Below are 12,715 nucleotides of genomic sequence, written 5' to 3'. Positions count from 1 at the left end.
AAACAAGCTGCTTCAAAAGCAGCCAGGAGGATCCAACACTCTCGGTGGGGAGCGTTCTCACCTAACTAAAAAGGAACCATTTTTCTGCTGGATTTCCAAATATCAACACCTGGAAGCCTCTGAGAGCCCCCTCAGATCCTGCTGTGTCAGTTCCCAGCCAAGAGAAGTGCTGCTTCTTCACAACTGCCCCACACAAAGCTCTGCAGCCAGTGAGAGTGCTGCAGATGATGGCTTGGCCATAAACCTGAGGTCTCAGGTAATCACCCGGCTCTGGGAGATGGGACTTCAGAAGGAACAGCAAGAACTGTAATATTCATAACAAACAATGGGAGTTGATAGCCTGAAGTCTCCCTCTATTCTTATTTCAGTTCAAGACAAATAGATTATGGAAAAATTGGCTAAACCTGAGACCAAGCAATGGGATAGAGGAAGATTCATTATCTTCTTCAGTATCTGAAATACTCTGGAAACTATCATGGCCACTCAATAACCCACTGAATTTGCCTACTATCCTTTCATTATAGCTTATACTTGCTGCAAAGCTGTGTTTTATGGGCTTGAAAAGTTATACAGCCCCCTCTTTGGGGATTCCATTGCATCAGATATTTTGCAGCCCTGCCAGAAATAACCAAACCCTTCGTGAACTAAAGGGTTATTGCTGGCATGGAATTTCCTTTGTTCCAATTACAGAATCTCATTTTTCTGTCTTGCTTCCAATTGTGCTTTCATTGTTTATGATTTGTATGATTAAAACAAACCACAGTATGCTGGCAACAGCAGGGAAATATGAGACTTCTAGCTTGAAGAAGAGAATCTGGCAAGGTGCTAAAAATATATTAATTTTGAATTGGTACAAAGAACAAGTTATGCTGGTGATTTAGATTAATGTATACATTTGTCTTGAGAAATTTGGAAATGGCAGTATCTAACAGTAAGGCTTAATGTGCTTACAAGTTTTGCAGTGGGCAGATGTTGCTGTCAGTCTATTCAGAACAGCTTCAAAAGAATATACTCATGTAAGCAGATTATTAAACTCTGAGAATCTAGATTTAATAGGCTTTTAGTATTAAATGCTGCAAAACCCTGATACTATATATATAAATTCGAATCACCTTTCAGATTCCAGCACTGAGCTCCCATAGAAACTGAGGTGAGTTTGAAATCTCAACACCTACTTGACTTAAGCTGAAGGCTTTAAATGAGCTAATTATTCAGTCAGGACTTGGTGATAAGAATCAACCTCTGTTTTCTTCCTGCTTGGGATGGAGATAAGGATAAGAGAAGCAGGGCAACATTTCACCACCTAACACCACCAGCAGGAGGTCTGGTGAGAGGATGGGCATGAAGACAGAGGAAAGGAAGGGCTTCACAGAAACCCTCACTTAGGCAGGTTTAAGCTGTTGCACACCCACTGTGCCCACACGTCTGTCTCAGGGAAGTGCCTGGAACTGAGGCCAGGAAAGCTGCAGAGAGGTGCACAGGGATGCACAGAGACAGAGGAAGATCCAGCAGGTCTGGTCTCCAGCACTGTGACCCTCAGCAAGCTCTTTGCAAGTGGTGAAATGTGCCACTTGTGGCTTTTGCTATGAACCTCTGTGGTGTCCCATAAAAGCACAGTGTGTTTTTACACACTCTGAGAAGTGTGAAAAGCAGGAATGTGTTGCCTTTTATTTTTTCTTCCCACTTTGGCTCGTGTTCTTCAACCATGCAAAAGCACAGCAAAAGGCACAAGGCACTGCTCTGCATCACAGAAAAATCAACCTTTCCTCTGTGGCTACCACTGTTTGCAAGCAGTCATTTTGAGGCACCATGTCCCTAAATCCACAATAGGGATGGCAATCTTTTGAGGCACCATGTCCCTAAATCCACAATAGGCATGGCAATCAAACTATTAACCCACAGATCAAACCTCAGGAAGGAGGATGAATTCTTGCCATTAGATGGTCCAACGTGGAGAAGCAAATGATCACAAAGTAAGATTCAGTTAAAAACACCTGAGGGATTGAAAGCAGGATAAAAATACTCCAGCCTGCTGCATTGCACTGGAGGCCCAAACTGAGAGGGGCTTAAGAGCAAGGAGGAAACAGAGGCTCAAATTGGGAAGTGAATCCCAGTGGAAATACATTGAGCACATCCAGTCCACGGGGAGGAGAGAAACTCTCACTGCCTGTGGGTAACAAAGCACTGGGATAAACAGGACAGGGTAAATACCAAGCCAGAAAAACCACAGGAGGAGGATTGCAGAGTGCAGAAGGGACTGTTTGCATCAAATAACAGGATACACATTGCTGGTACTATCAAGTCCTTGGGTGCACTGGCAAGGGCTGTGAAGTTGCTATTCCAGGCTTGACTTAACGTGTTATAGGAAAAGGGCTTAGAATAACTAACACATTTTGTCATGAGAGGGAGGTCTGGAAATGGATAAATCAGTAGGGCTCTACTCTAACTTAATGAAAACTCAGGTACTACATTAGAAATGCAAGAGGTAAATAGCCACAATCCCTACAAGAGCACAATCAAATCCTGGACATGCTCATACAGATGCTCATGCTGACCTACAGACCCAACAATGGTCAAACAGCTTTATCCACTGCCCACACAGCACCAGACATGGAAACACATGGAAGCATAGAATCCAGCCAACCACTGCTCTGTCCTGGTCTCTATCTGACCAGCAGATTCAACAGGAGCTTTCCAGTTTATCCAGGAACCCAGGGATTGCTTATGCCCTGCTGTGCTGTCCCTCCAACAGAGACCAGGGTTGAAGTCACCCATGAGGGCCAGGGCTTGTGACTGTGAGGCTGCTCCTGTCTGTCTGTAAAGGGTCTCATCCACCCAGTCTTCAGGTCGGGTGGCCTGAAGCAGAGCTAGACCATAACATCACCTGTCTCTGCCCTCCCTTTAATCCTGACCCCAAAGCTCTTGGTCAGCTCCTCATCCATCCCCAGCTGGAACTCCAGGCACTCCAGCTGGTCACTGACATAGACACCCCATCCTTGCCTCCCCTGCTTGTCCTTTCAAAGAGCCTGTGCCCTTCCATGCCAACACTCCAGCCACAGGAACCATCCCACCATGTCTTCACCATCCTTCTTCCTGGCAGCCACCAAATATGGGGACAAGCACGAGGATAGCACCCTGAAATCAATACTAGGTATTCAAGCCACACCAAATTTCTTGCAAAAAGTGGCAAGATGGAGTCTGATCACCAACAGACACACACCAGTCCAGCAGGAGAAGAGAATTTCTCCAGTACATAACACACATTCTCAGAATAGCTCGAGTAAGAGCTGCTACACCATGAACAGATGCTTGGCTCCCTCTTGGGGAAAACACTGAAATAAAGGAACTGGCAGCTTGGGGTACTCGAGCACTGTTACCTTACATGCTCCTGATTTTCAGGAATCCTCCCAGACACTCTGAAAGAGATGCCAAGCTGGGAATTCCAAGCGCATGAAGCAGCCAGTGTAGAGATCATTTTAACTACATTTCAACTACATCTTTCCATTTGAAACATTCTGCAAGTGGGTCCTGGGAGAAGAGCACCCTTGACCACTATCTCAGCTCAGCTCTATTTAGCTGAAGTCTCCCTGCTCACAGCAAAAATCTCTAATATCTGTAAGGGAACTGTTTCTAATATTTCATAGGAGCTGGCAGAGGTGGTGACATCTGTGCAACAGCTCAGAGGGGGCAAGGAGAAGAGTGGAAAGGCACAGGCTCTTCAAGTGCAGTAGAGGATTTATTCCTTAACTCAGCAGCCAGGGGCTGAAATCTTGGTGCCCCCTTCATGCACACAGACTTTATCTTCTCCCTGCCTTGCCCCCCTGCATGCCATGGCACCTACGAGACGTGCCACACTGTGCCCACAACAGTCCCCTGGTATTCTTAGCAGAAAGCTGAAGGCCATCTATCACCCGAAGTCATGCTGGACCTGCAGATAGCTCTGAACTTACATTTCAGGAGGATCTGGACTGAACACTGCCACCACTTCACCCAGCTGCGACCCCAGCAGGACCCCGACCAAGGCCACTGGCTGTGACCCCAGTGAGTTGCTGTAAGCCAAGACCTCACCCCAGCTCCCCCTCTCCAGAGCTGCAGTGTTTATAGCCCTGCTTTAGAAGTTTTAATTAACAAGCAGTGATATAATATTGAAATAATCCTTTTCTTTCCAATTGAATGTCTCAGGCATGGAAACCCAAGATTTTCCAGAAATAAGTACCAATAGAGGACACATTTTTCCTTAGGCAACGTAAGTACATTTTACTAAGCCTGTGATCTTAGATCTTGAGTCATTTTTTTTCAAAATAGAGTTTGATGCTATTTTGGTCTATTCAGTGTTTCAGGTCAGTATTGCAAGTACGGGCTAATTACCACCTGAAGTTACTGATCAAGAAGTCATAATTAATATCTCAACGTTTCACCACTTCCTGATCTTATTTCTATTTCTTCCCTTATGCAAACTACTTAACAGCAAAGGATGCTTTGCAAAGTAGGGTGATTAGAGGAGATTTATGTATTATTATAAAAAACATTTCCAAGTTCTATTTCCACATTATTTAACATTCCCAAGGGGCATTTTTTGCAAGAAAAATCTCCATTTCTATTAACACTTCCTTCCTCTTTATGGTATGAATCCTGCACATGCCTACCTCTGTTAACCTCAATTACCACCAGTACATCCTCTGAAATGGTGAGTGGGGCAGGGCAAAGCAGCCACAGCACAAGCTGGACCTTGGTGGTTATGGCTCTATCCAGGGAGGACAGCCAGGACTCGGTGGTGGGAAGGTGGTCAGAGGGCAGCAGTGGCACCACCAGAGTTCAGTGGTCCTCACCCCCTCCAGCTGAGCACCACAGCAAGGAGAAATTGAACAAGGGAATATTCCTTGACTCTCCCTGGGTGGGGCAGGGGATGCCAACCATGCTGTCCTGCTATCAGGGCACCAAGCCTGGCTGGAGACATCCCCAGCCCCTGCAGTGCATGGGGACAACGCCCTTGCTGCTGCTCCAGAGGAGCCATCCCTGGACTGTGGCGCACTCTCCCATGGGAGCAGGGTCAAGCTGCTGCTGCTCTCCTGTCTCTGGCCCACGCTGACCAAAGCCCATCATGGATGCAGCATTTTCACTATGCAGAAAATTCAGTGGAGGGCAGCACACAACCACTTGTATTTGTGCAGACTTCACACAAACCTCTGAGCTGCAGCACAGCTGGACTCCTGCTCCGCACAAGGACCCTGAGGGTGCAAGTCATGCCCTGGTCAGACTGCTCCTGTGCCTGGTTAACAAAAGATGAGCAGGATGGAGGAGAAGGAGGGCAAAGGAGGAGAAGAAGGGCAGGGGAGATGTGATTCACCTCTCCACGACTTCTTGTCCATTCCAGCAAAGGGTGTCATTCTGAACGGCAGCGCTGTGGTTGCAGATGTACTCTGGCAAGCTGCTGTAGAAACTGCTGTGGGACTTCAGTTTTGCAATTAGTTCCCTGGAAGAAAGGGAGAGAAAAGGTTGCTCAGTCAAAAGAAGAAGAGAAGAGGAGGTTGGTGCATTTTAACCACTGAAGGTAGCCACACAAACACAACATTAAAGCAGCTAGGTGCAAACAAACCACAAAGCATCAGTTTTATTTCCGAACCAAAGTAGCTTTTTGTGTTTTGTCTTGATGTTATTCAGTCATGGACTGAGCCCATGTTTCCCAGGGCAAAACTGCTGGTGATGGGGAGAGATTGAGGGCAGCAGAACCTCAGCCAAACTTTGCACCAGACAAAAGTCTCTGCACTCTCACAGCACCTAAGGAAAGGTGCCACTGGCTCAGGCCACACATCCATGGGGTACATCTGAGCAGCAAGGGCGCAGGCTTTAGTGTCCCCTCTGCTCTTCAGAAAGCAACAGAGGCCCTTCAGGGGCTTATTCTGGCTGACATTGGCCATCCAGCATTGCTGTGAGGGCAGGTGGCATTTCTGGTGGTAGACCAGAGCTGACATTCTCAGCACAGACCTGTACACGTGGCTAAGGCTGTGTTTCATGCTGCACCATCAAAGGGACACGATTTCAAGGGATGCACTGGGCTGGCCATGGGGTCACAGTCTGCATTCAAAGGGGCAGATTACAAACATCAAAATGGCTCTGCTGCAGGAAGGCAAGAGGAGCTGCAGGAGCAGTGCTTGCACCAACAGAGGGGATGTGAATCAGGCTGCATCCCAGCCCTGTGCCCTCCCTTCCCAGCAACAAGGATCTCCAGCTGGTCACCTGCAGTGGTCCAGAGGACCCAAATACAGGCTGACCATGGGATCCCTGATGTTTCCAGAGAAATAACAGAGGCTCTGGAGAGGGATGTGACATCCCCCCAGCCTAGGTCTGATCCCTCAGGAACACTCAGCAGCTGTCACCAGGGAATAGCAGCAGATATAATTAGGTAAATAGCACCAAAAATAAGACAACATGAATAGCAGGGACTGGAGGCAGTAAGGCTTGGCCTCACACTTGTCTTGATTGATTTCAGCACATTTCCCCCTTTGGCAAGGGGGTATTGCTCACTCCCCTTGCTGCCTGGGAGGAATGATGAGGAATTAGCACCTGGAGCAGGGAGCACTCTCGGGGCATCCCCTGGGTGCTGTACAGGGGGTTACCCATGCCCTGCCAGCTGTGGGGAGCTGCCCAGCAGTCTCAGGCAGTTTGGTGTGCAGGGGTGTCCAGCTCCCTCCATCCCTCCTTGCTTTGGGATCCCGTGGGTTCCCTCTCCAGCCAGAGCCCGCGACAGCCAGCTGGGGGCAGGCGACACAAGGAGAAGGAAGGAAGGAAGGAAGGCTGTGCTCTGCGCTGCCTTTGGCTGCCCAGGACCGTGTTCCTGTCGTGCTGGGGCTGGCACAGCCCCGCAGGAACAGCCGCAGCCCGGGGAGCGAGGGGGTCCCTGCCTCTGACCGCCCAGGGCATCCTGTGCACCGACCCGTCTGTCACTGCCCGTGCAAATGGACAGCTCTGCCTGATGAGCCAAACCCCTCCAAAGGGTGGGAATTCAGCCTACAGCCCCTGCACAAATCCAAGGGATGCTTCAAGCAGTCGCCTCCTGTGTGAGCCACCTCCTGCATCCATCCCCTGCACTAGCAGTGGGGCAGAGGTGCAGCCAACACTTGGAAAGCCAAAATGAGGTGAGACCTGGATCATCAGTTACAGCAAACCCCAAGCAGAAGCCTCACTGCCCATGGCACTCAGCTCCTCACATCCTAGGCACTGCCTTGTGCCTCTTCCACAAACCCCAGCAGAGCTGGGGAGAGCAGGCAGAAGGAAACATTCCTGGGGAGCAGAGCTCCCTGCAGGGCAGGGAGGAACTCCTCCATATCTGCAGGTATGAACCCATGTAATTCATCTCAGCAGATTTCACGAGCACTCAGAGTCTTCAAAGGACATCTCTGTCAGAGCCTGGGCTGTGTAACCTCTGACATGTTGAGACAAGGGAGGAATGCAAGCCCTGGTGCTGTATCTCATGGGAACAGGATCAAGAATGTGGCCCTGTTAGTCTTCAGAGAGAAATCCACCCAACTCAGTCTATTGCCAGCTTCAAAAATTGCCCAGCTTGCTCGTTTCACTTCCACAGGGACTTTTTCTTTTATTCAAGACAGAAGTAAAGGCACTGCGAATCCCTGGGTGTGTTTTCAGATCCAGAGAGGAGATGCTGCTCCCTGACACATTAGTAAGAGCTCACTTAATTACAGCTTCTAGTTACACAAGGAAGGAAGCACAGGGTGCAGTGCCAGCAGTAGAGGCATCTGCTTCCTTTGAAAATACTCAGTAAAAGGCTGTTAACATCTCTGAACTACCATAAAACACTAAAAAAAAAAAAAAAAAAGAGATGCATTCCTCTTACCTACACACAGTATAATACGTAACAATTCAATCTGGAGTGACCATTTCTATCTATAACTACATCTGTGGGTATTTCAGACACTATAGCAGAGCCCAAGAAACCCAGACAAGGCATTTGGTGTATTAACCTGGGTGCACTAGGTGAGAAAACCCATGTGGACACCTCATTGCACTTCAGAGCCCACCACAGAGCAGCTCGGATGCTCAGAGCCAGATTTAGGGGTAAGGGAAATAAGGAGCTTTTCCATCTGCTTCCGCAGGGCCATTCCATATGGTGGCTGCTCCTGCAGGCCCATCCAGCAGGCACCACACTCAGCCTGAGCATTCTCACCTCCTCCTGCTCGACAAAGTTTCTTCTTGCTCAACGTGAGTCACTTTCAGGACTTTCTTGTCAATGAAAAGGTCTTCTGGATAATGAGCTGATCGAATCTGCCTCTGCTGAGCGTGGCCACACAAGCGGCTGATCTGGAAAACACAAACACAGCAGTGTGAGAAGTGCAGGCAAACAGCTGAGATGCACACTGGCACCTGCACATGAGCTGCTGCCATCCCATCATCCCTATCTTGCTCAGAGCTCAGCAAGCACCTGAAAGCAAAGTTCTGTCCTAAGGTTACAACCTGGCTTTTGTATAAAAGGGGAAGGAGTGCAGGAAGGTTCAAGCAAAATGTCACTGAAGTGCCCCTGTGGCTATCAAAACCCCTGAGCTGCAGGTGGGACAGGCAAATCTTCCTGTGTCAAGTTAAAGTTAGGCTGGCAGGAGGGGTCTCGAGGTGTTCCCTGCTCCTTCCTTCCTGAACACCACAGCATCTCAAGACTCTGCACTCTAGCTCTCTAGTCAAGACTTTTAGGAAACACCTCACCTCTGAAGGAAAATCCTAAGACCCTGGTTCTGCACCTTGAGGTAGCTCAGCATCTGCACAGACTGCACTGCAAACACCCAGGGATGAGCATCATACACATCACTACTAATTAAAAAACCCCGGGTCTAAAATACAGCAAGCGCTGGGGCCACAGCCCAGTCATATTGTGGGAGGCCCTGATTACCAGGGCTCTGCTAATGGCACAAATTAGCTCATTAGCATACAGATTATTGGGAACTGCCTGCAGCATCGAGGGAAGGAATCCAAAGCGCCTCATTCAAGCTCTCTTGCATGGCCACTGTCCCAAGACTCACCCAGCAGTGGCCACTGCTGCAGTCCCTGCTGTGGATGGGTCTGCCACCCTTTCCTTCTCTGGGACACTGCCAAGGCACATCTGTCCCCCTGTGGCACCACTACCACTGTCAAAGTCTCCTTTCGATCCACCCTGTGCTGCTCTTGCAGGACTCATCCGTGCTGGCTTGTGAAAGGAGCTTGGCTGATTGCTGGGACCACGAAGGCACCACAGCTAACACCACCACCCTCACTCTCATCCCACTGCCCACCTTCAGGCTTGGGACCAACCACACACTCATAAAATGCCCACTCCCTGCAGCACCTCATTTATCTCCACACCATGTTGAATCAAGGCAATCCCAGTGAGCTGCACACCAGAGGTTAAAAGCACACCTGCCACCCAAAGCTACAAGCATCTGATGTGTAAAGAGAAGAGATTAATTCTGTTCTATTACATCCTACATTTGGGTGGGCAAATAAATTAGTAATGTCACCTCTTTCATTATCAAGAGCAGCACAGTTTGTTTGCTCAGGCTGCCGTACAACAAAGAGTAAAACAGAAACCTCCTGGGAGCTGTGGTTTCTGCTCACATCATGGTGGGAAGAGATGCTGCCACCAGTCCTTCTGCACCTGCAGTTTCCTCTGCCAAAGCAGTTGCTCCTGCAGCTGCCAGGGGAGCAGTTTCTGCAGCATCTTACCTGGTTTTTCCTCTTCTGTCCTCCTTTGGCTGCACCTTGCCAAACCAAGTTTTGCATAAGAATGTATCAGCCCCACTGCCCTTCCTAAATCACCTGGCAGGCTTCAAAAACAGAGGGAGGGAGGGATTCAGAAAATGGATCACATTTTGGGCTATTTTCTTTGCCTTTTGGGCTTTCTGTTAGCACTCATCCCTCTCGTAACATTTACGGCATAGTCCCCAGATGCAAGCAGACAGGAATAGGAGGAAATCACAGGACAGCAGGAGACCTGGAGAAGGGCATTTAGGATCTGAGATTCCCCCCAGTGTGGAATGGGCCTGGATGTCCCATGCTCTATACTGGCTGGTGCCACTGTCCCTGCGAAAGGCAGACCAGCAGGACAGTGTCAGGATGCTCAGGGGGGCTCTGTGGGCTTTTCCTCTGCCCAAGTCAGAGATGAGACCTGCATGAAACCTCCTCCAGGGAAACCCAAGATACACAAAAGCTCCAGGACAGTGAGTATAGAGGAAGCAGTACCACAAAGCAGCATCACTGCACCCAGGCTCTGAATGGACACGTAAAGTGGAAAAGTGGGAAAAGGTCGGACACTTTAGGGATGACTCCCTTTGATTCTCCCCAGCTCTCTGAAAATCCCCCCAATCCCTTTCCAAAGCCCAGTTTTCAGCTGGCAAAACCTATCAAACCCTGAGAGGAGAGCAAGTCCAGGATCAAGGCTTTTTCCCAAGGATGCAGAGGCACTGAATGGGAGGGTCGGGTCAGAGTGACAGCATGAACAATGGCAGCACCAGAGAGCGTGCTTCAAACAGCAAAGGGACCCAGCACAGTGGGGATGCTTCATCTGCCACCCAGCACTGGAGGGAGCTCAGCCCCTCTGCTCCCAAGTCCTGCTCAGGAGCTGCAGCTCAGCTGCATCCTCACAGCCCCACACAGCATCTGGGTACCAAGGCTCCAAGATCCATCAAATGAATGATGGAAAAGACCTCTACAATCATCGAGTTCAATGGTTGATCATCAAGTTAAATCACTGATCACCAAGTCCAGCCATCCCTCCTGTGGGATGAAACCACAAACAGGATTGTGTTAGCGGTGACACGGGACAGCAGATGAAATCTTTACAGATAGAAGGATGCACTGCTCAAACTTTCCACCAAGTTTTCACTTATGTATTTATTCAAGCACTAACTAACCTTTTCAGGAAAAAATCCCAACCCTGGAGCCCATCTTGTGAAGTCACAGTGAAACAGTTGTCACCCTTTAGTGAAACAAAAATCCGGCTGAGATTTGAACTTTATTTTAAAGTGAGTGAAAGTAGAAGTAACAGATTGCCTGCTCATTTGCAGGGGCGGCATCGTGTGTGCTTTTTGGGGGAGGGAAGGATTTCACAAACCATCTGCCAAAGTCTGCTGGGCCACAAGCAGTCCTAGGACAACAGCTCAGAAATCCTCTTTGAATCTTTCCCTCTTTTTGAGTCCACACTGCAGGCTCAGGAACACATGAACACAGCTTCCCAGTCTCTTCCTAACCATTGCCATTTTAAAGCAGGCTCCAAAAAGAAAAGAAAAATGCCACTATGTGGCAGTCAGAGAAGGGATAGATACAAGCTCAGACCTTGAGGATTAACAAGTGTGACGATTCAGCTCTCCAGGTACTGCTTGCTCTGGCAGGAGCAAGGACAGTCAGCTCCCCAGCGCCGTGGTGCAAGAGGGAGAACAAAAGGAAAAAAGCATCTGTAATCCAATTACCAAACTTGTATCAAGTAACAGAGTTTAACAAGTGGTTTCCTTCCAACACTCAGATATCATTGTGAAATTCAAAGCAAATTGACAGAACAGAACCACTGGCTCTTCTCCTTGGGCTCCCCACACTACCAGGGGGACTGTAAATATACACCAGCCCTTATCTAAAGTATGGTCAGCAAGAGCTCTGCCTTAATGCAGAATAGGCTGAAGCTTGACACATTAAGCCACCAAAAAATGACTACGTAAATCAAACGCCAGAGCGTTTTTTAGACAACAGGAGCTGGACTTTGCTTTTAAAAGAATCTGCCAGGCCACTGAAAAACTGATGCAAGGGGACACCAGGCAAGAAAAACCTCCCCAAAGCCCTGAGCTTTTACAAACACCCAAAGCCACCAACACTTTAACAGCCCAAGCAAAATTACCCTGCCCCAGCTCAGTAACAAACTCACTAATTACCCGATTTAATTAGCCTCCTCCATGAGGAGTGTGACCCAGGCCAGGAGGGGAACACTTTGCCTTCTGAGGAGACCCCTACCCCCTGCTCCACTCCTGTCCTGCAGCCACAGGGAGAGAGCAGAGCCGGGCTGGGCAGGTGCCCGGTGGGGAAGCAGCTGGCTCCCAACACCCCGGGGGCTGCACGCCTGGCATGGCTCAGCTTTAGAGGAACATTGATCTGAGAGGAGCACAGGGACAAGGCTAATGGAGCAGCACTATCAGCCCACTTTAAGGCTTCCCCATTAATTTAAGATAAGAGGTGCCTGAGGACTGCAGGGATCAGATTTGCTGCAGCTGAGCTGATGCATGGGTGTAAAGCACTGCACTGATCCACGTGGGTACCCGGCAGCCCACGGAAACTGGGATAACTGGGGTTAATCATCAAAGAAATAGTGACCACAGTAGCAGGTTCTGTGCAAAGCATCACAGCCTCCGTGCAGCTGATGGAGGGCACCCCCGGCCTGGCTCTGGCAGGATGGCATTGCTGACACCACTGAGGCTCCTGATGAACCTCTGCTGCTGCCAAGGCAGGAGGCAGCGTGGCCACATGGGGCAAAAACATCTTATCTTGCACATCAGCAAGGAAATCAGGGGTGAAAGGATTGGAAAGCAGCACACTGGGATCCTCAGTGACAATCTGAGCTTTGCTTTTAAGAACATTGTAAAGGTAATTTTTTAGATGATTTAGAAGAGGGAAAAAAAGACAAAAAGTAGCTAATCAGCTTCTCCTTGGACAAGAAGGGATTGCATTAGACACTGCTGGATACCTGCTGCTG

At 49.0% G+C, this 12,715-nt stretch overlaps 1 protein-coding gene across 1 annotated transcript in view; it reads right to left on the bottom strand.

Annotated features, from left to right (window-relative positions):
- GPC3 (glypican 3) overlaps positions 1-12,715 on the bottom strand; it is a 140,862-nt gene that overhangs the window by 47,280 nt on the left and 80,867 nt on the right. Inside the window, exons 4-5 of the mRNA XM_038123010.1 lie at positions 8,183-8,316; positions 5,348-5,473 (exon numbers count right to left, since the gene is read on the bottom strand). Coding sequence (XP_037978938.1) covers positions 5,348-5,473; positions 8,183-8,316 — 260 coding nt within the window. The remainder of the gene's footprint in view (positions 1-5,347; positions 5,474-8,182; positions 8,317-12,715) is intronic.

This window comes from Motacilla alba, chromosome 4A (genome assembly GCF_015832195.1).
Source record: "Motacilla alba alba isolate MOTALB_02 chromosome 4A, Motacilla_alba_V1.0_pri, whole genome shotgun sequence".
NCBI classification, from domain to species: domain Eukaryota; kingdom Metazoa; phylum Chordata; class Aves; order Passeriformes; family Motacillidae; genus Motacilla; species Motacilla alba.
Note: the sequence above shows the minus strand (reverse complement) of the source record. Positions and strands in the feature narration are given on the sequence as shown.